This window comes from Geotrypetes seraphini, chromosome 5 (assembly GCF_902459505.1).
Source record: "Geotrypetes seraphini chromosome 5, aGeoSer1.1, whole genome shotgun sequence".
NCBI lineage: Eukaryota > Metazoa > Chordata > Amphibia > Gymnophiona > Dermophiidae > Geotrypetes > Geotrypetes seraphini.
Window position 1 is genome coordinate 100,981,769 of NC_047088.1, and position 25,314 is coordinate 101,007,082.

At 44.6% G+C, this 25,314-nt stretch overlaps 1 protein-coding gene across 1 annotated transcript in view; it reads left to right on the plus strand.

Moving 5' to 3' along the window:
• SETD1A (SET domain containing 1A, histone lysine methyltransferase) overlaps nt 1-25,314 on the plus strand; it is a 350,806-nt gene that overhangs the window by 223,050 nt on the left and 102,442 nt on the right. The window contains exons 8-10 of the mRNA XM_033946630.1: nt 1,296-2,123; nt 4,122-4,298; nt 16,256-16,343. Of these exons, the coding sequence (XP_033802521.1) occupies nt 1,296-2,123; nt 4,122-4,298; nt 16,256-16,343 (1,093 nt within the window). The remainder of the gene's footprint in view (nt 1-1,295; nt 2,124-4,121; nt 4,299-16,255; nt 16,344-25,314) is intronic.

The following is a 25,314-nucleotide window of genomic DNA, read 5'->3' on the forward strand; positions in this document are numbered from 1 at the left end:
CTGCTAGGCAGGACTCGGCCTTCGGGTCCTCGGTCTTAAGCCCACCCTAGCTATTTTAGGCATACCCTAGCCCACCCTGCTTTTGTATGTCCCTGTTGTCTAGAATGTTGTCCCTGTTGTTTAGAATGTCTCACCTATGTACTGCACTGGAAAAAGAGATTATGTACTTAACTTGGTAAGCTCTTTTCCAGTAGATAGGTGAGACATTTTAGACTCCCCACCCCGCCCTGTCCTTCCTGCGTCTGCTTTCAAGTTTGTCTACTTATGCTTCTACTAGCTGATTGTTGGTGACTTGGCCAGCCCTTTGGGTTTGTGAAGAATCTGTATATATGTTCAACTTATTAAGGAGTAGATTCTGAGCTCCTTTGAAGCTTGTGTTGGCGATTAACAGTACTGTTTAGTTGTATATGAGCAGGACAATAGTTTAGCCTGTGGTTACAGGTGCCTCTACTTCACATGTGTGGGTGCCTTTCTGTGCTTGGGTACTGATTGCTAGAGGGTGCTAAGCTAATCTGTGGAGACAGAGTGAAAAATCCGGAGTGGATGCCTTCTGCAGTCCATGCAAGTATGGGGAAATAACCCTGTTGTCTAGAATGTCTCACCTATGTACTGGAAAAGAGCTTACCAGGGTAAGTATATAATCTCTTGTTCCTGTAAAACATATACAGTGTTCCCCTGGTCATTTGCGGTTCGCGGTCCCGGTCATTCGCTGATTTTCCGACTGCGAATGACCAGGCAGGAGAGGACAACAGCAGCGGCAGGAGAGAGCAGCCGGAGTGCCAGCGAGTGAAGGAAATCACTCGTGGTATGCTCCGCCCGCCTCTTCCTGCACTAAAGTTGGGTCTTACCAATCAGGAGCTGCAAGTCAAAGCAGCTTCTGATTGGTGAGGCCTGACTTTAGTGCAGGAAGAGGCGGGCGGAGCATACCACGAGTGATTTCCTTCACTCGCTGGCACTCCGGCTGCTCTCCTGCCTCTCTGGGTGCCCTCTCCTATCTCCCCCGCTAAAAACCGTATTCGTGGTTTTTCTGCATTCACAGGGTTTCCTGGAAGGGAACCCCTGTGAATATCGGGGGAGTACTGTATTGTAAAAGCAGAAGTGAAAAACCCCTAAAACAAAACACTGAAGGAATTTTATTACAGAAATTTAACTCATGGGACAAAAGTCTCGTATTCATTCTTGCATACTTTTCTTAGTAACTGTGGAAAATAAAAAAATATTAAGCAATTAATGTGCCTTTTTAAAAATTCTGTATGCAAACATTGCTAACAAAAAAAATCCTGTGTCTACTGCAGATTTCCCACCAGTCCTCAGGGGAGGACATGGAGATTTCAGAAGATGAAGCTGAGGATTCTGTTGATCAACAGCATTTCTCTATTCTGCCTTCCAATGTCACCATGGGCCACCTGGGTATTGCTCCCTCAGCCTTTGCTACGCAGCCTGGTTTCCAGTTACAACACCATTCTGGCCTGCCCCACTTAGGGGCTGAGCCACTGCCAGAGTACCCTCAACCACATCCTCCAGGGCCTCACCATCTGCAGTCTGCCCTCCAGGAGTATGGGCAGGCCCCTCCTCCCCATGCCCCACCACACATTTATGACTTTGTAAATTCTTTGGAATTGATGAACCGGCTGGGCACCCAGTGGGGTGGCATGCCCATGTCTTTCCAAATGCAGACTCAAATGCTGAGCCGGTTACACCAACTAAGGCAGGGGAAAGGCCAGGGGCCTTCCTTTGAGGAACCTTACCCACTCTTCCCCCTTCACCACCAAGAGGCAACATTTGGAGGAGCACATCATGCCTATGGCCATTATACTTTGGAGCAGGGGCGACGTCCATTTGAGAGTGACCTGCTCTTCTTATCCCACCAACAGCAGCAAGGAGACGAAGAGGATCAACAGCCAAATCGGCTGTTTGACTACAGACTACAGCCAGGGTGGCCGTACACAGTGGTAACAGAGGAAGTAAAGGACCCACATGCAGCCACAGTGGATAGTGTGCTGGCCACACTCACACAAGAAATGAAAAGCACCATGCAACGAGACCTGAACCGCAAAATGGTAGAAAATGTGGCCTTTGCCACTTTTGATGAGTGGTGGGAACGTAAGGAACAGAAGGCAAAGGTGAGAGGCGCAGTCATCACTGTTATTTCCTTGCAGCTACTGTTGAAAAAAATCATACTTCTGTACAGATGGAGTTTGGCTAGGAAGTAAATCTTCAAACCCAAGGTTTCTACTCAATATATTTGCGTCAGAAATCTTTCATTTTTGTGATTACTCATTTGATATCTGCATTTGCTTTTTCTTAGGTCCAGATTCTCAAAACTTTAACGCCGTCGCTAAACTGTTTACCAATAGATTAGCCTGTATGCATTTTAGCGGCAGATTATCAGAACGGATTATCTCTCTTAATAGCGAGCTTTCTAGTATTCTCTCCAACAGACACTCAAATGGGCTCTTCAACATTGAAATGAGCCCTCCAGTGGATTTTTAAAAAATGCTGAGCCATTTTCATAATACGACGTCAGCTTTTGGCGTCAAAAATAAGTGACTGGTCCAGGGGTGCTGGTACAGGCATGACAGAGACTGCTAGAAAGCCTTGTTGTGATGCAGGGGGAGAGATGCTCATTATCTCCTCTTGCATCACAACACCCCTCCCCTGCAGTGGCAGTGATAACTCTCCTTGCAGCGGGAAAGATGCCGATTTTTTCCTGCTGCCAAGAAAAGCCTGCCGCCGCCCCCACCCCCACCCCCACAGAGGGAGAGATGCTCACTCTATCCCACTGCCAAGTGACAGCCCTCACCTCCATACAATACCTCTCCTCTGCCTCCAACACCTCCTCACCCTTACCTCTAAGTAGATGACCTGAGGGACGCGGATTCCTTTCTCCCAGCTGGCCTGCGTTGTCTAAAATGGTCCTTCGGAATGGGCCTGAAGCTCTGATTGGCCCAAGTTGTTTAAAGCCCCTCCCATGAAAGGAGCCTTATACAACCTGTGCCAATCAGAGCCTCAGGCCCCTCCCTGGATGCACCATGAAGGGACCTAAGGCTCTGATTGGCCCAGGTTGTATAAGGCCCCTTGCATTGGAGGGGCCTTAAACAACTTGGGCCAATCAGAGCTTCAGGTCTCTTCTGAAGGCCCATTTTGGACAACGCATGCCAGCTGGGAGGAGGGAACCTGCATCCCTCAGGTCATCTACTTAGAGGTAAGGGAGAAGGGACGTCGTAGGAGGGAGGTGTATGGCGGGGGAGGGGTGTATCACTTAGCAGCAGGGGAGAGTGGGCATCTCTCGCTGCATGGGGTTCGCGAGGCCAGGCGGTGGCAGGAGTTCCATGGCAGTGGGAGAGATTGAACATCTCTCTCACTGTCGTGTTTTCAGGGGTGCTAACACAGCGATGGGCACATGAAAATTTAGTAAATCTTCGCTGCTGTCCGTCGACCTCATTTGCATGTGCGATTTTTTTTTTTTTTTTTTGAGAATGTTTCACTTTTTTCAATTTGCTATCAAAAGAGCTGGATAGCAGACCATTGCTTTTTAACGTGTTCTTTTTAGAATCCTGGCTTTAGTGTCTAGTGGGAACAAGGAATTTCTGTAAGATTGGTAACAGGATGAAAACAAGGGAGGAGAGATACTGCAGAATTTAGTAAAACCAAAAGGGAAGGATATGAGAACAAATTTTAACTGTAGGGAAGGAGGAGGGGAAACGCATCATTTTTGTCAGAGGCTCTTATAAAGTTTCAATTAACTTCTAAGCATATTGTTGCTTACTTATAAATACACATTTGTTTATGTTAGCTGTTAAGAGACAAGGTAGGATTGTTACTAAAAAGAGCTGTTGGGCCAGTATTGGAGTTTTTGACGCATCCTCCTCCTGATGAGTTCTATTTGCGGTAGTGCTTTGAAATGGAAATATGAGACTACAGATAACATGATGCACTAGAGATTCAAATTCTTAAGAAAACATGAAGAATATCAAACTTCCCTCTGGAAATCTGAGTTTTGACTCATTTGACTTTTAGTTTGCATATTTAAGTATCAACCAAGAAGTAAGGAATGAGAGAAAACATATCAATATAAATTGATTTTAATAGTATGTTGGTGTCTTTCCTTACTGTGCCAGCCTTTTCAGAATGCAGCCAAGCAGCAGGCAAAAGAGGAGGAGAAAGAGAAGGTCAAATTGAAGGAGCCAGGGCTCCTTTCTCTAGTGGACTGGGCCAAGAGTGGCGGGGCTGGCAATCTTGAGAGCTTTGGCTTTGGAACTGGATTGCGTGGTGCTCTAAGGCTCCCATCTTTCAAGGTAATATTTAGTACTGCTAAAGCTATTTTCCTTCTAATAGTTAAAATATAAGAGAGGGTAGAAACAGAATTTTAAAGCATGCTCTAATGGAAAAAATCAAAGCATACAGATATTCAGGAAACACATTGAAAAAGATAAGTGCAGTCAAACCTCGGTTTGTGAGAAGACGAGCAAAACATTCTTGCAAAACTTGTCTCGCAAACCGAGTGTTGACTCGATTTGCGAGCACCCCCCTCCCCCCGATAACCGGCATGGCTCCCCACCCCGCTCGAACCGGCACCCCCCACCTGAACAACTTGAACTTACCCCTCCGTCTGGCACCGGCACACAGCCCACAGGACGTGCCGGTGCCGCTAGAAGATCTTCCTGCCTCTGCCGGCCTTGAGCATGCATCTGCGCATGCTCAAGGCCTACTAATTCTCCCTCTCGGCGAATTAAAGAATTAGAAGGCCTTGAACATGCGCAGATGCATGCTCAAGGCCGGCAGAGGCAGGAAGATCTTTTAGCGGCACCGGCACGTCCTGTGGGCTGCGTGCCGGTGTCAGATGGGGGGATAAGTTAAAGTTGTTAGGGCGGGGGGTGCTGGTTTGCGCGGGGTGGGGTGGGTGCCGGTGCGAGCGGGGATGGGGGGGAGAGCAGCGCCGCTGGCCTCGGTAGGGGAACGTATCAAAGCGAGTTTCCATTATTTCCTATGGGGAAACTCGCTTTGATATACGAATATTTTGGTTTACGAGCATGCTTCTGGAACGAATTATGCTCGTAAACCAAGGTACCACTGCATTTTTGTTTTCAATATTTTACATGCTGCTTGCTAAGTACCTTTACTCAACATCTGTACTGATCAATCTACGTCTAGATAGCAGTATGCATTGTAAATGTATCAGTAATTTTCTAGTGCAATGTGTTTAGTAGTGCTGCCCGATTCAGGAAAAAAATTTCGATTCGATTCAACCTATTGAATCGATTTTTCGATTCAATTCGGTTTTCCTGCCCAATTGGGTGTTTTTTTAAAACATCCTGTTGGGTTTATTTTATAGCCTCTTCACCCCCTTTGCCTTCTCCTAACCACACTGGCGCTGTGGTGTAAACAAAATAAACAAACAAAAGACTTTTCCTCTCTCTGTTAAATCCTAGCTCATGTTTGCGGTCTAACACCAACTCTGGCAGGATACACTTTTCAAATCTGACATGTTGTAATCACAAAACAGAAAATAAAATTATTTTTTTCTACCTTTTGTTGTCTGGTCATTATTCAAATCTTGTTGGTCCCAGGTTCTAGTTGTCTTCTGATAGCTTGCTTGCCAGGGTCTCCTTCTTTCTCCATGCTAACCATCCATCTGCCATCTCTGTCCTCCCCTTCCATTTCTCTTCCCTCCCTTGGAGGTCTGGCCTCTTTCCTTTTTTTCATCTCCATCCACAGATCTACCTTTTCTCAACTACCCTTTCATCCAGCATCTCTCCTTCCTTCCCCACCACCCCAGGGTCCACAATCTCTCCCTTTCTGTTCCTTTCAACCCTAAATCTCATTGTCCACTATCTCTCTCTTGTTTTTAGACCCATTATTTTTTCCACCCAAAGTTTGGCTTATGCATGTCTCTTTGAACCCTCCCTCCATGTACTTCTACACCAGGGCCCCCTCCCCTGAAGGCCCATACCCCACCCCTGAAGGCCTGCCTGTCCCCCATGAAGGCCTGTACTATCCCCCCCCCCCCAGAAGGCCTGCGTGTTCCCCCTGGCCTCCCGGCATCAATTTACCTAATTTCAGCAGCCTGCATAGGATCACTGGTGCTAGCGATCTTTTTCAAACTGCCATAGGTCTTTGGAGCTGTTTCCTCTGCCGCGATCCTGCCTCTGATGTCAGAGGAGGGGTGGGACCGCGGCAGAGAGAAGACAGCTCAGAAGAGCTATGGCAGCTTGCAAAGATCCTCTCCAGCCTCCAAGAAAGCACAATGACACCAGGACAGGTGCCAAGCCCCCTAAATAGGGGATAGGCTATCAGCCTATTGGTCGGACTAGGCTCAGATTGGTGCAGGCCATTGGGTCCTAGAGGTGGTTTGAGAAGGTTATAAAATCGAGTTCTCTGCCTCCCTTCCAGATCATTTTGTAGTTTTTCCAGCTGGCTGGCTGGAGAGAGTCTGGGCAATGGTGCAAAGGCTACTGGATCTTCATGCCCATAAAGCCAGCCCTGGATGAAGAATCGGGCTCAAGGAGATACCCCATATACTTTATCATGCCAAAGAAAGACTCAGATGACTGGAGGCCAATTCTGAACCTCAAGTCAGTAAATGCTGCACTAAAAGTTCTGCACTTCTGCATGGAGACCATTTGGTTGGTCATAGCGGTTAGAAGCAGTGATGCTGGGGGAATTTCTTGCCTCCCTCAATTTGATGGAAGCCTATCTCCACATTCCCATTTTTCTGGCCCACAGGAGGTACTTGTGGTTTCATGTGTTGGAGCAACATTTCTAGTTCTGTGCACTCCTCTTTGGCCTAACAGCAGCACTTAGCACCTTTACCAATAATTTGTGGTGGTAGTGACACATCTCCACAAGGCTGGCATATTTGGATAATCCACATCTCCACAAGTGCACCCATATTTGGATAATTGGCTAATCATTGCCCTGTCCGGGGAGGAAGACAAACTGGCAATTTCAAGAGTGGTCCAATTCTTCCAAGATCTGGGAAGGATGGTCAACTTCAAGAAGAGTCAGCTGGAGCCAGCCCAGTGCCAGGAGTACCTGGGAGTTTTATTCAACATGGTCTTGGGCCAGGTTTTTCTTCCAGAGCCACAGACTGAAGCTCCAGAAATAGATTTTGGACCTGGGGTTGATGGTGGCAGCCATAGGATATGGTCCCTTGGGCAATAGCACACAAGACCTCTTCAGGATTCTTTTTTATTGCTGATCTCATCAGATGGACCTGCTTCAGCAACTGCTTCCATGATTACTGGAAGCAAGGAGAAGTTTGTGGTGGTGGCTTCAGACAGATTCCCTCTCAAGCATACCTATCTGCATTTCCTCATGGGAGATACTAACTACCAATGCCATCCTTTATAGTTGGGGGGGAGGAGCTATTGTAATGGATACCCAATTAAAGGCTCAGCAAAAGTGGTCCATTAATCTCCTAGAACTCTGATCCATTCGTTTTTCAATGCAGGCTTTGGAGAATTCTCTGGAAGGCAAGGCAGTCAGTCTTCTCGGACAGTTTGACAGCAGTGACCTGCATTAACAAGCAGAGAGGCACCAGAAGTGCCCCGTTATGCCTAGAAGCTCAACTCTTTTGGTAGGCAGAAGCTCATCTGCAGAGACTCTAAGCCGCACACATAGTGAGAGTGGAAATTGTGCAGACCGACTTTCTCAGCAACCTGGTGGAATGGCCACTGTCCCCCAAGCATTAAACGTCATTGTTTGGTAATGGGAGCATCCATAGATGGATCTTATGGTCGCAACAGTAAACACAAAGACAGCTTGCTTTTTACAGCCAAAGTTATGAGCTTGGAATCACGTGGTTGAATATGTTAGTCTAATCATGGCCTGAGAAGGGCTCTTGTATGTGTTCCCCCATAGCCTATGCTAGGTCCATTTTCGCTTTCGAGAAGATGGCAACGATCTGAAAGTAGTAAATGCAGATACTTTGAAAAAACAATACAAGATTGTGTACCTTCACATTATTGACTTCTCAGCTACCTCTTTAGGCCGAAACACGATCGTGTCGCGTCTTATTAGTCAATAAAGGAGACTGAACACCAATCGGCCGCCTTCGTTTGTATGTATCTTGCCTTTGCTAGGTCGAATCATTTGCAGTATTGTGAGTCATCTGGAGTTGGTAGTCCTTGTGCCCAATTGGCCCCCGCAGACCATTGTATGTGGACCTAGTTTGCCTCCAGAGGAACGAAGGACTCAGACTAGCGGTTTAAGAAAGGTTTGGACAAGTTCCTGGAGGAAAAGTCCATAGTCTGTTATTGAGAAAGACATGGGGGAAGCCATTGCTTGCCCTGTATTGGTAGCATGGAATATTGCTACACTTGGGTTTTGGCCAGGTACTAGTGACCTGGATTGGCCACCGTGAGAATGGTCTACTGTGCTTGATGGACCATTGGCCTGACCCAGTAAGGCTATTTTTATATTCTTATGTAACTTCTCACTCGGGACCGATTCCTATACAGAACATTTTGGGCTTACGGCATGGTTCTTGAGCAGGCTGTCTTGAAGAGTAAAGGTTACTCAGATATGGTTGTTGACACTCTGCTAAAAAGCCAACTATAGTGGCAGCCTATGCTAAGTCGTTTTGGCACTGGTGTGCTGTAGATGTAGAGCCCTTACAAGCCACGATTTCTGTAGTCCTGGACTTTTGGAGAGGGAATTTAGAAGGGTCTATTGGTCAGATCACTGAAAGTGCAAATAGCAGGCCTCTCCTGTTTCCAAACTCAGGGGGAAAGAGGGTCTCTGGTCTCTCACGCAGATGATACTAATTTCATAAAAGGGGCTCTTCGTTTGCACACTCCAGTGCATCTCCCATTATCCCAGGACCAGCAGGCAGCATATTCTCAACATATGGGTGACGTCATCCATGGAGCCCCAATGCGGACAGCTTCACAAGCAGACTTGCTTGAAGAACTTTTGGAAAGTTCGTGATTGCTGCACCGCGCATGCGCGAGTGCCTTCCCGCCCGATGTAGGGCGCACTTCTCCTAAGGTCTAAGTTTTCCATGGAGCTGAGAAGCCCTCATTTCAATGCTCTGCACAAGAATTAGTTCATTCTGTGCCTTCTCATTGCCGCGGCTCGTGTTTATTGTTTCTTTTTCCACAGTCGTTGCGGTGCAAGTGTATTTATTTTATTATTTTTTTTTTTTAAGTTTTCAAATTTTTGGGGTCGGGTCATGGTGGGGCCTGTCCTGCGGGCTTTGATTTAGCTGTGGCCATTTTCCATTCCATGTTCAGGCTGGTTACAGGGTTCAAGAAGTGTAGCTGGTGTCAACGCGTGATCTCTCTCACTTACCCACATAAGTGGTGTGTTCAGTGTTTAGGATCTGACCACCATTAGGAGTCATGCACTTGCTGTGCTACACTTCAAAATCGAGCCCTTAAATGCCGTCTGGTTCAAATCGAAAAAATTTTCAGAGTATGGATCTGCCTCCAAATCCCTTGACTCCAATCTTGACCTCCACTGTGCTGAAGTCTTCTACGGGGCTTAAACCTCTGGCCTTGACCTCGGCCTCGCTAAAGCCTCCCTCGATGGGGAAGTCTTCATCTTCAGGGGAATCGGCAAAATCATCCCCGGAAGGGCCATTCTCCTCAGTGTCTCCCTTCAGGAGTCACAACAGACTTCAGTGGCGAGCTCTGTTGGATCCATTGCTTCGAGGATTTTCAAGAAGTGGGTATCCAAGTCGAGGAAACATTCGTCCTCGATCATCTTCCTCAGAGTCTATAGCCACACCAATTACACCAGCTCCAGCGGTCTTGGTGCCGGCTTTGCAGAATATGTTGGAGGCTATTCTGCATCAGGAGTTTGGTAATATGCTTGCCAAATTAACTCCTGCCTCGACCCTGCTTCCTGCAGTCCAGCCTGAGCACTCAGCAGTAATACAAGGAGTCGAGTTCTTGAGAGTGTCTCGAGGTCAATCTGAACACTCTATACAAGGAGCCAAATCCTTGAAAGTGTCTCGACCTCTGTCTTCGACCTCCAGTCATCCTCTACAGCATGAAGCATTGCCTTCTTTGAGGCACAGGACGAGGACACCTCACCACTCCTCATCGAGGCTGGATTCGACTCGATCAATGCCTCATTCTCCGAGGCATAGTTTATCTCCACACCATCTGTCCAGACATTCGTCTCGACCCAGGTCTTCTTCTCGAGGCAGACCTCGTTCATCGAGGCATCAAGAATCTTCGAGGCCTCCCATTCCCTTGTCGAGGAAATTGATTTTTGCACCTCATCAACATCATTCTCGTCAGTCGAGCTCCTCTCCTGCGAGATTTTCTTCGCCAGCTGGTTCATCAAAAAGAAAACGTTCTACTTCTCCTGTTCGTTCCAGGAGTGGACATTCTTCTGCATCTTTACCTATGGATTCAGATCTTCACTATCAATATTCCAGAGAAGCTTCACCTTCTTTCTCTGCAGCAAGGGGAACTTTGAGGGAGTCTCGTTCTCCTTCACCTCAACAAAGTCATCCATCTTCTGATCTGGTGTCCTTTTATCTGCCAAATGAGTAAAGATCTCAATATTGCCTTGGAATCTGATTCAAAATACTCTGAGTATTTAGAAGAACTGAGTATGCCTACTCCTCCTAGGGATTCTTTAAAGTTACCCATGAATGGCATTCTTTGCCAAACTTTCAAGAGGAACCTAGATACACCATACTCAATTCCTGCTGTACCAACAAAGCTAGAATCTAGATATAAGATGGTTCATTGCAAAAGCTTTGAGAAGTCTCAACTATCCAATCAATCTCTTCTCGTGGAGTCTTCTTTGAAAAGAAACAACCCTGCCAGGGTTTATGCCACTGTTCCACCTGGCCGAGAGGGAAAGACCATGGACAAGTTTGGTCATCGGTTGTATCAAAATTCGATGATGACAAATTGGATTTTGAACTATAAGTTTGTCTTCACATCTTATCTCAAGCATTGGGTTAATGCTATGCCTGCTTTCTTCAAGTATTTCCCAAAACATCGGCTCTCAGAGTTCCAACATATGCATTCTATTCTAGGTCAACTTCGCATGCATATGGTTCAGGCTGCATATGATGCTTTTGATATGTCCTCTAGGGTCACTGCGTTCTCGGTGGCCATGCATCGTCTAGCCTTGTTAAGAACTGTGTATATGGATCCAAACCTGCAAGATCGACTGGCCAGCATCCCCATGTCAGGGGAACGAGTTATTTGATGACTCAATTGAGGCAGCCACAAAACGTTTATCTGAGCATAGTAACATAGTAGCATGAGAAGTTGTTTGCCTCTATCGTAAGGCCGAAGCTGAAGCCATCCACTGCTAAGGGTTATAGGCCTCCTCCATCTTATCAGAGGTGTTATCCGCAGAAGTCAGCCCCTTATTCACAGCCACCTCCTAAGAAGCAATAGCAAAGGCAGCATAAACCTCAGGCTCCTGCTGCGCCCAAGTCCACTCAGCCTTTTTAACAATCTAACACAGAACATAACATCAATCTTTCTACCTCTGTTCTCCCCTCTTCCCATCGGAGGTCATCACTATCATTTCTATCAGCGATGGCAACTGATTACATCCGACCTCTGGGTCCTCACAATAATCAAAGAAGGTTACTCTCTTCACTTCCTTCAGGTTCCACCAGATCTTTCCCCAAGAGTGTATCCTTCCAATCCGTCACAGAACACTCTTCTTCTTCAGGAAGCTCAAGCTGTGCTTCATCTCCATGCCATCGAGAAAGTTCCTCTGGAACAGCAGAGCACAGGGTTTTACTCCCAAAGAAGATGGGAGCTCTGCGACCTATTTTGGACCTCAGAGCTCTCAACAAATTTCTTGTCAAAGAAAAGTTTTGTATGCTATCACTATCATCTTTGTATCCCCTTCTGGATCACAACGATTGGTTATGCTCTCTGATCTCAAAGAGGCTTATACTCACATTCCTATTCATCCAGTCTCTCGCAAGTTTCTCAGATTTTGGGTTGGAAATCATTGTTTCAATACTGAGTGCTACATTTTGGCCTGGCATCATCTCCCAGAGTTTTTACCAAGTGCCTAGTAGTACTAGCAGCTCTGTGCAGCCATGGTCTTCAGGTTTCCCCATATCTGGCGACTGGTTCATCAAAGATTCAACATACAAGAGGTTATTGTAGCGACCCAACAGACTATTTGGTTCCTCCAAAATTTAGGGTTCGAAATAAACTTTCCAAAATCCCAGCTACAACACTCTCAAACTCTACAGTTCATTGGAGCTGTACTGGACACTGTGCAACTCAGAGCATTCCTTCCTCAATAACGTCGGGATACTCTCATACAACTTTGCCATAAGGTGTTGCCCCTCACTTCGCTCTCAGCGAGACACATGATGGTGCTCTTCGGTCTCATGGCTTCTACAGTTCACATGACTCCTTTTGCTAGAATTCACCTCAGAATTCCTCAGTAGGCCCTGGCCTCTCAATGGGCGCAGGCTTCCGATCTTCGCTCTCGACACGTTACACTGACTCCTTCATTCAAACAGTCTCTTCACTGGTGGATGCTTTCTTCCAATCTCTCCAGAGGTTTACTGTTTCAAAACTCATCAGAAGGTTCTCACGACAGATTTCTCAACCTACCCTTGGGGGGCTCATCTTGATGGTCTCCGTATTCAAGGGCATTGGTCTAGCACAGATCGTTGGTGTCGCATAAATCTGTTGGAACTCAGAGTGATTTTCAATGCTTTCAAAGCTTTTCAACATCTTCTTCACAATCAAGTAGTCCTCATTCGAACAGACAATCAAGTAGCCATGTACTATGTCAACAAGCAGGGAGGAACAAGATCTCTTCCCCTGTGTGAAAAAGCTCAGCAGGTTTGGCATTGGGCAATTCTTCACAACATCATCTGAAAGCCATCTACATTCAAGGAGAAAAAAATTTCTTGGTGGACAAATTGAGTCGTCTTTTACAGCCTCACAAATGGACACTTAATTCGTAGCCTCTCCATCACATTTTTTCTCAATGGGGGATTCCCCAAGTAGATCTCTTTTCATCTTTCCGCAACAGCAAGCTGTCTCAATTTTGCTTCAGAATCTACTCTCCTCACTGCTTGGAGGCAGATGCTTTTCTCCTGGAATGGACAAACAAGTTTCTGTATGCGTTTTCTCCATTCCCTCTGATTCTCAAGACACTCATCAAACTCATACAAGAACATGCCACCATGATTCTCATAGCTCCTCGGTGGCCCAGGCAATCTTGGTTCTACCTTCTACTTCAACTAAGCAGCAGAGAGACACTACTTCTTCCAGTTTTTCCGTCTCTGCTTACACAGAGTCAGGATTCTCTTTTTCATCCCAACCTGCTGTCTCTGCACCTGACAGCTTGGTACCTTTCAAAGTAACTGACAATCTCCAGTTCTCTCAATCTGTCAAGCACATTTTGGAAGGTTCCAGGAAGCCTACCACTAGACAATGTTAAAACCAGAAACGGACATAGTTTTCTGCTTGGTGCGCTCTTTATAACAAGGAACCTCAGCCTACCTCCTTGTCTTCAGTTCTGGATTGCCTGTTTCATTTATCTCAGTCAGGCCTCAAATCAACATCCATTCGATTCCATCTCAGTACAGTTGCGACTTTTCACCAGCCGTTGGAGGGAAAACCTTTATCTGTTCATCCTGTGGTTTCCAGATTTATGAAAGGACTTTCCAATGTCAAGCAACCTCTTAAACCACCTTCAGTGGTTTGGGACCTCAATGTGGTTCTTGCTCAGTTGATGAAGCCTCCATTTGAACCAATGTCTACGGCTCATCTCACCTGGAAAGTGGTTTTTCTCATTGCTCTCACGTCTGCTCGCAGAGTCAGTGAGCTACTAGTAGCGGACCTTCCTTTCACAGAATTCCATCATGACAAGGTGGTCCTCCGTACTCATCCTAAATTCTTACCAAAAGTTGTTTCAGAATTTCATCTAAAGCAATCCATTCTATTTCCAGTGTTTTTTCCAAAGCCTCATTCTCACCCTGGAGAAACAGCTCTTCATACTTTGGACTGCAAGCGTGCTTTAGTTTTCTACTTACAAAGGACTAAGCCACATCGATCTTCTCCTCAACTTTTTATCTCTTTCAATCCAAACAAGTTGGGACATCCAGTGGCAAAGTGAACCATCTCCAACTAGTTGGCTGCTCCCATCTCATTCTGTTATGCTTAGGCTGTTATGCTCTATTCTAGAGGGTCGAGTTAGAGCCATTGCGGCATATGTAGCTTTCCTTAGATATACTCCTATTGAGGAAATCTGCAAAGCTACCACTTGGTCCTCGGTTCATACATTCACTTCTCATTATTGTCTGGATGTTTTTTTCCAGATGGGATGGCCACTTTGGCTAGGCAGTATTACAAAGTTTATTCTCCTGAATTGCCAACACTCCCATCATCCCATTCTGGTTAGCTTGGAGGTCACCCACATGTTGAGAATATGCTGCCTGCTTGTCCTGGGATAAAGCATAGTTACTTACCCTAACAGGTGTTATCCAGGGACAGCAGGCAGCAATTCTCACAACCCACCCACCGCCCCTGTTTGGCTTCTTAGCTAGCTATCTGAACTGAGAAGACACGCGCCCTACGCAGGCGGGAAGGCACTCGCGCATGCGTGATTCGGCAGTCATGAACTTTCCAAAAGTTGTTGAAGCAAGTCTGCTTGTGAAGCTGTCCGCATTGGGGCTCCGTGGATGACGTCACCAATATGTTGAGAATATCTGCCTGCTGTCCCTGGATAACACTTGTTACGGTAAGTAACTGTGCTTTCCCATCCTGGATTCTTAATACTGTATTGCAAGGTCTCAGTAAAGCTCCATATGAGCCCTTACAGGTGGCTTCCCTTCTGGATCTTATAGTCAAGGCAGTGTTTCTTGTGGTGATGTGTTAGTAAGATGAGTCTCTGTTAAAAGCTCTCTCCTGTAGGGAGCTATTCCTTAAGATTACAGAAACAGGGATTTCCTTACACATGGTTCTGTCATTCTTACTGAAAGTAGTTTCTGCCTTCCATATCAATAAGGAAGTCCGTTTGCCTGTTTTTCATCCTAGGGAGTTGAAGAAAAAGGATAAACCATTACATTTGTTGGATGTCAATAAAGTGCTTCTCTGGTACCTTGACAGTACTAATGAGTTTCATATCAGATCACCTTTTTATTCTGACCAGTCATGCTAAGAAAGGGAGGTTGGTGTCTAAGGCTTCTATTTCCAGATGGATTAAAATGTGTATGTGCGTATGTGTGCTGTGGTAACTAATCGCCAATTACATTGAAAACGCACTCCACTAGAGGAGTTGCTAGCACATGGGCGGAGTCTTGGGCAGTTTTGCCCAAGGAAATCTGTAGAGCAGCTACATGGTCTACCCTTTATACCTTTACTAGATTGTATAGATGGAGCAGCCAGGAAAGATGGCGCTTTTGGGTCATCCGTATTGAAGGCAGGCTTAGAAGGCCCGCCCTAGACTCAAGGGACTGCTTTGGTAAATCTCTGGTGTTTAAGACTACTAGACACATTGCACCAGAAAGAAAGATTAACTTCTTACCTCAATAATCTTCTCTTTTGTAGATGTCTAGTAGTCATGAAGCCCCACCCTGTAAGTGGGCTTTGCCTGCCGTCTGCCTTAGGATCAGTCTGGATTTGGAGATTTCTATCTCAGATAAGCTGAGAGAGAGAAAAAATGCCACTCAGGAAATCAAAATCTGGTCTAAGGTCATGCGAGTAGCTAAGATCTGTATATAATATTAGTGCTGGTCGCACACAGTTTTGTATCTGTTTTGATCAGTTACTTGAATGTTAATTGATAGGTTTGTTACAGAGCAGAGCAGAACAGAATTGTAGTGTTGGGGATTTTTTTCCCCCCCGTTTGCCTCCTTCCAGTTAGGTCTTTCATTACAGTGCTGCTTGATGGCTTTTGTACAAATAGAGGTGGCAGGAGCAGCTCCCTGGGAAGGAGGCGGAGTTGAAAATAATTGACAGCATTCTGTAAGCAACTTGTGGGTTCAGATGCATAACTCTAGTGTTCATGACTACTAGACCCATCTACAAAAATGATCATCAAGGTAAGAGCCTAATCTTTCTTACTTGATTTTTGAAATGCTGCAGGTGATAAGCTTTTGTAATTAGCTGGGTTAAGCCTGAAACATTGCATGCTGTACAAGCCATTAAATTGATTGGTTGTGCACGAAGCCTCACATTCTGAGAGTGACAGTAACTTGCTGAGCTGTATGTACAGCTCTGTATGTGTTAGCAACTTGCCTCCATACATCATCCTCCTTTTTAATATAGGAACTAAACTTGACACTTTGCAGGTAAAAAGGAAAGAACCAATGGAAATTACAGAAGAGAGTGAGCAGAAGCGTCCACGAACTTCTACACCAGCTGAAGATGATGGTGACGGTAAGATAGGTGGAGGAGAAAAAAATTTAGGCCATCAAACAGTTTCAGGATTTATTATTATTATTAGTTTATTAGGTTTTCTTATATACCACCTATCAAGATTATCTAAGCGGTTTTTACAATCAGGTACTCGAGCATTTTCCCTATCTGTTCTGGTGGGCTCACAATCTTTCTAATGTACTTGGGGCTATGGAGGACTGAGTGACTTGCCCAGGGTCACAAGCAGCGCGGGTTTGAACCCACAACCCCAGGGTGCTGAGAATGTAACTCCAACCACTATGCCACACACTCAGCCAAAACCTAGGAAAGATTTTTCCAGAGGGATTATTTGATAATCATTGGTTTTCTTTTGTGAAATATTATCCAAGTTGTTATATTATGCCCCTCTGTTAATCCCCCTCCCACAAAAAAATAAAACTTTGGATACTTGTCAAGCGATCACTTTGTTGCTGTTGGCAGAGACTGCCAACTGGTCACTCTGGCATCTGGTCTCTCTCTGGTCTTTTCCAGTCACTGTTGGTCACTTCCAGTCAGTTGGATCTCTTCTGGTTACTCGGGTCACCACCAGTCACTTAGGGGTCTTCCAGTCACCTTCCAGTCACTCGGGGCTCTCCTGGTCACCACAGGTCACTACCAGTCCCCACCAGTCACTTTGGTCTCTTCTGGTCACTTGGATCTCCCGGTATCTTGGTCCCTGTGGACCCTTGAGTCACTGGTCAGTTCTAGTCTCCCAGTACTTTGGCTCCCGTGGACCCTCAGATCACCGGCCAATTCAGGTTTGAGCTGAAGAGCTGGCTGCTCGAGCCCTTCATAAAAGTAATGACCATGCAACACAATGCTATGTACTTCTCATTTATGCTATATTTATTGATATGATAAAAGCAGATTACATATGATTAAAGCAGATTACAAAATAAAAGCAGCTTTAAACAAGTATTAAAGGAGTACAGCAAATTGATTTTCCAATAGCAGGGAGAGAAATTTTTGCTATGCGGCTAGCAAGCAGCAGAATACTTCTCTCTAACTGCTCTCTGACTTGTCACTTCTTATATACTTTATAATAAACAGTAACTCATGACTTTACATCCTAGCAACCTTCTTATGTCATTTTTAGTAAATTCTGCTTGTATTTGTTAATCATTACTAAGCATAGGTATATATAGAGTACTCAATCTGAAACATTCCATGCTGATAACTAAATCTTTTTGTGCCAAAGGTCCCCTTTATTCGTGGTTTAGCAAACAGCAGCTTTTCCCTCAAGACTTTCCATACCCTTCCCCTAGTACATTCTATCTTGGCCATATTCTGTTTGCTGTGCAGCTTCTTTTAATCATTTCTTATGGACGAACAGTGAATTACATCAGTTCTTTCTAGTTTCTTCTGATTGCTTTTGTCAGCAAGTCATTTCAGCAGCAAGCTTACCCATAGTTAGTTTAGGATGATTCCAGCACCTCATAATCATGTGGTTCAGTATTTCAAAATTCTTTGTGTCCATGCAGGTGAGGTCAGCCACCTTCACCTATCTCAGAGTTTACTGGGGGTTAAGCGGGTGTCATCATGCATCCCCCCTCCCCCCAGGGTTACTCTTAGGAATTCCTATTTCCAAGAACTCCCCTTGCTTGCCTCTCTGTGCTCCAGGTCTTGTCTACAAGCTCCTATTTCTCTCTAGGTGAGATTATCTCCAAAAATGCAAATGCGCTTGCTTCGCTTGGCCTGCTGGGAAGAGCCTATGCCCAGCAAGTTTTAGCATAGGACTTCTCGATGCAGCTTCTTCTGAGAGGTATAACAAATTAGTGCAATATAAACAAGTCACCTCTTGTTTCTAGGACAACCCATAACTACATCCACTGATTCGGTAATTTGCCAGCTTATATTAAGATAGAGACCAGAGCTATATGAAATATTTTATTATAGAAATAGAAAAATATAATTCACAAGCCAGCAGTAAATAATATTAATTATTTGTTCACAATATCTCCGAATACATACATATATCTCATTACATAATTATTACACAATAATCCCTAAGTAAATGAGTAAATATGACTAATTCTTACACACTAGGTAATTCATTATAATAATAATTCCTGATTAGCAGCAATCTAAGATAGCTTATCACCAAAGGAACTTCACTTTCCTTATCCCAAAAACAATAGAATTCTATCTAGCCCAGCTGATAAAAAGTTAATTCATGTTCTCACCCTCAGATTAGGCCTCAGCAGAATCAAGGAGATGGAATCCGTCCGTTTTCCTCAGCGCAGCAGTGGATAGAATTATTCTGACCAGGGACAGTCCGTTAGTCAATGGAATATGCTGTAATGTAGGTCTGCCACAGTTCCTTATGTGATAGAAACCAGATCTGTTTCAAAAGCAGTTCTTTGTTTTAACTCTCAGCTGAGAGCTGGTTCACAAGAGGTACTTATCAGTTCTTAGAAGGTGTGTGTAGAGAAACTTATGCTAAGATCCAAGCTTCCTTACATCCCAGCATAGACTAGTAATTATTAGACACCTTTCTCTTTAGTTTTCGTCAGATGACCCCACTAGGACCAATCCAGAAACAGAACATGAATCAATAGCCTTTTCTGTCCCGAAGACTTGAGAGGCGCCTTCCGAAGATAAGAACAGCAGAGCAGCTCCTACCTCCTCCAGATTTCTCAGGAGCTGAGCACTTATCCATAGTCAAATGTCATTGGCTAGAAACACATAGTTCTTGTAACATACCCAGAATGCATCTGGCAGGCAGCAGACAGCAAAGATGATTTTTCTTGCAGAAGATGGTTCATGCTTCTTGACATCAGTGAGAGAGGCCTAACCTTAGGTGTGAGGAAGGAATCACTCCTACATACCCTATCACAATACCTTGTATTAAACTACGCCATGCTGTTCAGTTTTACTGCTTATGCCAATGATCTCTGATGAGGGAAAATGCTTGAGTACCTGATTGTAAAAACCGCTTAGATAACCTTGATAGGCGGTATATAAAAATCCTAATAAAAACTTAAAAAAAAAAAAACTTAAACTTAAAAAATGTGTGGCCCCCAAAGTTCTCCATTGCAGCCAACTCAAATAGATGGCTAAAATGCTCTTCAAATCCTGTAATGCATTAATTCCAATCTTGCCCTTTTGATATTTCTTTAAGTGTGTTACTCAGGTATTTGTCTATGGAATTTGCTATGGTTGACAGTCCAAAACGAAGTGGGTTTAAAAAATATATTCTTGAAAGTGTTGTAGAATTAATATTTAGTATTAGTTTTTAATGTTTAATACCCAGTCTGAACATGCAGGTCAAGGTGGTTTACAAAATTAGCATCTTGTAGTGGCCCTCAGAGCTTTCTCATAGTCATACTATGGCCTTTACATGAAAAAGGATGGAGACCGCTGGCTTATGGTGCCTGTTAGTTATTCCAGGACTAGCAGGCAGCCTTCCTGCGTCTTCATTTCTTCATTATTTTGCTTTATTTTCTTTTTTCCTTTTACTCTTTGGTACAAACTTTTCAATTTTGCCATTTTTCATGTTTTGGATCTTTGACCTTTTTTCAGGCCGGGTGCATCAAGCCTTTTTTGGGTATAAATTTACTTGACTTCACTGGACCATTGAGTCCTTCGATCTTGCATCAGGTAGGTTGCAGCTATACTCTCTCGAGGAACGCAGAGAGAGGGGAGACATGATAGAAACATTCAAATATGTTACTGGCCTTATGGAGATGGAAGAAGACATCGGCGACAAGAGGACATCCGCTAAAAATCAGGGGTGGGAGATTTCATGGGGACATTAGAAAGCATTTCTTCACCGAAAGGGTGGTTGATCGTTGGAATGATCAGGTAGTAGAGGCCAACAGCATGCTCGCTTTTAAGAATAAATGGGATAAACATGTGGGTTCACTTCGAGGAAGTGCTTAGGGGGGTGGGTTATCCGAGTGGGCAGACTTGTTGGGCCATTGGCCCTTTTCTGCCGTCATACTCTGTTTCTATGTAGTTTTTCTCTCCATGTCAAAACTTTCCATTGTCTTTAAGGGTGCATTTGGTGCAACAGAACTATTTTGGCCACTGATCCACATAATTTGTCTTCAGTGCCTTGATCCTGTTCATTGTGCATTCTCTGTTATCAATGCTGCGCCACACTTCAGAAAAGATCACAAAGGCTAGTCAGCTCCAATACAAAAAACCTTTTGAATTGACATTGGGAGCATTGAGGATGTCTGCCACCTCCAACGCTGCGACACAAAATCATCATCTACATAGAAGCTGATACTGACATCGATGCGTCACTCAATGTCTGCATCTTTGCTGCTGCCACCATCAGGAGCATCCAGTACAAAGGTTAAGAAGCATAAGAATACCTCTCCATCTAGGCATGCATTCTAAGTGTCGGCACACAGACAATGCTCACATTCTTTATAAATGGTGTCTCCTCGAAGGCGTACCTCGTTGAGGTCCCCAATGCCTGGACACCTTACGGAACCTACTCTACCGATGATATCCACGGTATCCGTACCCTCTCTTCAAGAGCACATAAGAGAGCTTGTACAAAGAGAATTGGCTACATGCTGCAGTCTCAAGAAACTCAAGCTCCTGCTATGACACAACCAACACCAGCCCAGTCCGAGCACCACTCTAAGCGGTCATCGAGAGCCAAGTCCTGTACTCTCCATCAGCACCATTTGATGTCATCCAGGCATCAAAATTCTTCCCTCATTATACATTGGATCAATGTTGTAGAACATCCAGAAGTACCTCTCGACGTTCTCCTCGGCGTCATAGTCAAAATTCCTCTACCCATCTATGTCCATCTTGACACCACCCATCTTAATGTTCACCATCTCCCAGACTGGGCACTAAGGGATATGCCTCTGACCTTTCCTGTCATTCCTTCTCTGCATGTCCAGAGCTCTCAACTGAGGAATCATATGGGATCTCTTCAGACCCATCTCCTCCATCACCTTGCAGGAGATCATCTCCAGAAAGTCTCTCATTTTCCCAATTTATGAATGGGTCAAGACCTGCCAATCAAGATAGAATCAGAGCCTGAACCCAGGACAGAGCTCTTCGATGCATTAGACTATTATCAGATCCCAAAGGATTGTTTAAAGCTCTCTTTTCACACTCTCATGAAAGATACCATGTTCAAAAATTGGGAAACTCCCCTCTTGGCTCCTGTTGCTCCAAGAAAGTTGGATTCATTATACAGAGTTTAGTCATGCCCAGGGTTTGACAAGCCATAGCTCCAATACCAATCTCTTCTAGTTGAGGTTGCATTTAAAAAGGCTATGTTATCACCCTTCCAGGCAGAGAGAGAAGGACAATGGACAGATTTGGTCACAGACTGTTCCGAAACACAATGCTGACCTGCAGAATTTATTTCTATTTATTCCCCGCTCTCATAGAAAGCTCAGGGCGGGTAACATTAGTTCAAAAGCTAACCCAGTATGAACAATACATTCCTCATGACTGACTAGATAATTTCCAGCACATTACCAATGACCTTCTTGAAATAAGAAAGTTCATGGCCAGATCAGTATTTGATTCTTTTGATGGCACTTCCAGAGCATCCGTGTGAAGACGCCAACACGAACGTTTCTACTGCCTTCTGAACTGTGTGACTTGTGCCCCTGAAGAAGGCAACTTGTTTGCCAAAACTTGGGTCCTAATTGGGATTACACTTCAATTCTTTATGCACAATCATTTTGGAACTGTTATATTTCCATGGACTTTTGTGGAATTGATATGTTTGTAAAATAAAATCCAACTGTTTGGAAATCAGATATCTCACTTGCCTCTTCTGTGGCTTAAGAATTCTGTGAACCATTTCAGTGGTATCCCGTTCACACCTAGCTCTTCCAATTTTAGATATAATAGTGTGTGATCAACTGTATTGACAGTGGCTGGGATATCAAAGTGCAACAGAACATCTTTCTTGCCTTTGCTTAGATAGCATTTTGCCTTTGACGTTAATTCTAGGAGTAGGGATTTGGTGCTGTGCATTGACCTGAAGCCATGTTGTGAGTTATGAAATGCATTAACCAGGTTTAGGAATTCAGATAGTTGTGTATTGATGCAGAATTCCATCAGTTTAGCAAGCCACAGTATACCTGCTACCGGCCTTATGTTTTCTACCTTGGTTAGGTCCAGACCCAGGGCCTTAGGTATGGGAGTCAGTGAGATGGCCAATAACATTGTTGGATAGATCCCATTTGTCAGACATATATTGACAAGGTCTGTCAGCCAGAGCAGAAACTTGTCAGGTGCTCGATCCAGCATGCTAGAACACAGGGTTTAATGCTCTGCTAGAAACTTATTGAACAGTTATGTTTTTAAGCTTTACCTAAAATGCATGAATGATGAAGAGGACCCTATGATGGGAATAGTTCCTGGCTTATTTGAACTACTTGGTAGGATAACAGTCTTGTGACATAAGCTCTTTTAGGCCTTCCCTGCAAGGAGGGGTAGGAGAAAATGGAGTTGGAATGTAAAAGGTGGGTCGGAATGGTAAACTCAAATACTTCCATCATGTAGGATCACCCAGTTCAGGGCCGATGGTTACCCTTGCAGAGGAAGCGGCCTATCAACTGCTTGGAGCTGCGAGCCTTTTGTCTGGCCCTACAGATGTTGGAAAATACCCTGGAAGGCAACAAGGTCAGGGTTTCTCTGATAATGCCACAGCAGTGGCCTACGTCAATAGGCAGGGAGGCAGCAAGAGTGCCCAGTTGAAACTGGAGGCGCAGTTATTATTTCACTGTGCAGAAGTCCACTTGCAAATTCACACTTTTCAGGAGTGGATGCAGGCTGACAATCATCTAGCCCTAGATCCAGGGCTTTTGATTGCATTGTGTATCGATGGGAGTATCCAACATTCAATTTGATGGCATCGGCAGTCAACAAAAAAGTCTCTTGACTCTTCAGCCGAAGATTCGAACCTGGAAACACCAGCATGGATGCTCTAGTACAACCTTGGCCAGAGATGGGGCTGTTGTACATTTTTCCCCGTGGCCCATGGTGGGCTCGGTCACTCGAAGAATTGTGAATCATCCGGGGATGGCAATCCTGGTTGCTCCAGATTGGCATTGTCGGCTGTGGTACATGGATCTGGTTCGTCTACAGAGGAGCTAGTGTCTCAAACTACTACTGCATCTGACTTTGCTCTCGCAGGGTCTAGTTGCCCTGGAGGATCCCAGAATGCTCTGGGCTTAAAGCATGGCTCTTGAGTGTATGACCTTAGTATGGAAGAGCTTCTTGCCACCCTAAAATCTAAGAAACCAGAGACTATCACAGCCTATGCCTTTTAGTGCTGGTGTGCTAAGGACAATGCGGAGCTGCGATGATTCCAATGTCAGTGGTCCTAGCGTTTCTCCAGGATGGTCTTGAGAGGGGTTTGGCTGTTGTCTCCCTCAAAGTACAAGTGGAAAGAGCCGTAAGACTCTCGTGTTTTAGGGCTTGCATAGAAAGGATTTCCTTGGCCTTTCATCCAGTTGCCAAATTTTTGAAAGGATTGCAACTGCATTCTCTTCTATGACAGCTGTTCCCAAAGTGGGATCTTGGTTTTACAGGCCCTGAGTAAGGCTCCGTATAAGCCTTTGCGAGAGGTGTCTGTGATGTATCTTACTGTTAAAACATTTTTTTAAAATAGCTATCACTTCAGCAATAAGGGTTTTGGAGATGCAAACTGTCGTATAGAGAGTTTCCCCTCAAGTCTACGGAGGCAAGGGTCTCTCTCTGCACTGTCCCTTTCTTCTGCCACAGTAGTCTTGGCCTTCTATGTAAATCAGGAAAATTGACTACCCACGTTCCTTCCCACAGGTTAAAAAAAAGAAAACAAAACAAAGTTTTAGCATTACTGGATGTTAGAAGAGTTTTTCTCCGTTACCTAGGTGACAAATAATTTTTGCCTCTCGCATCTTCTTTTTGTGCTAATGAGCCCTAGCTGCCTGAGTGACAACTTCTAATGCTTCTAGTCCCAAGTAGATTCATGCAACTATTGCTTCAGTGTTTATTGTGTGTGGTAAGCAAGTGTAAGAACACACTTTGAAGGATGCGGCTTCTTCATGAGCGGAGTTCAGGGAGGGTGGATGCTCACTTGAGGAAATTTGTAGGGTGACTACATGGTCTAACCTTCATACTCTTATGACATTTTACAGAGTGGAGGTGACAGCATGAAAAGACATCACTTTTAGGGTCCTCTGTGCTCACAGCAGGCTCATCTGCTCTAACCTAGACTTGGGGGACTGCTTTGGTACGTCCCATTGGTTCAAAACTCATGTGCCTTTTGCACTAGAACATTAGGTTCTTACGTCAATAATCTTCTTTCTAATAGACAGGCATATGAGTCGTGAAGGCCTGTCCTGTCAGATTTCAATTAGCTTGCTTGCTGGCTCAAACATGTATGTATTTCTGGATGATGATGTTGATTGGCAGACAGATCCGAAAAGTACTGATCTATCTCTCAGTTTTGATGAGAAAAACGAGAGACTTGAGAGCTACATAAGAATTAGTGCTTGTTGCACTCAGGTAGGTGGCTTGTTCATTTCCACCTTCTTTTCAGTTATGATTATATTGGCATTGATTTGTTGCTTTTGACTTGTTGCAGATCAGAACAGAAATGGCTTGATCGAGGAGTACCCTGTATCCTGCCTCTTTGTCTCTCCTCTTGTAAGAATTATCAACTGCTTTGATATGAACTGAGTTGCTGGGGCATAGCCTAGAGATACAGGAGGCGGAGCTGAGAGATAAAGGTAGATGATGCCTTCTACAAACTCGCAGGTAAAGTAGAATAACCCACTGGTTCAAGACTTGTATGTCTTTTTACTAGAAAGACTATCGAGGTAAGAACCTAATTTTTGCTTGGCACAGACTATGGCACTTGAATCGATCTCCATGGGTCCTGGTGCTTCACTGGATGCTGAGGATGCATTGGCATCAAGAGCTTCAATTACTCTAGAAATCAAGAATCCATACAGGCTATTGTTGACAAATTATT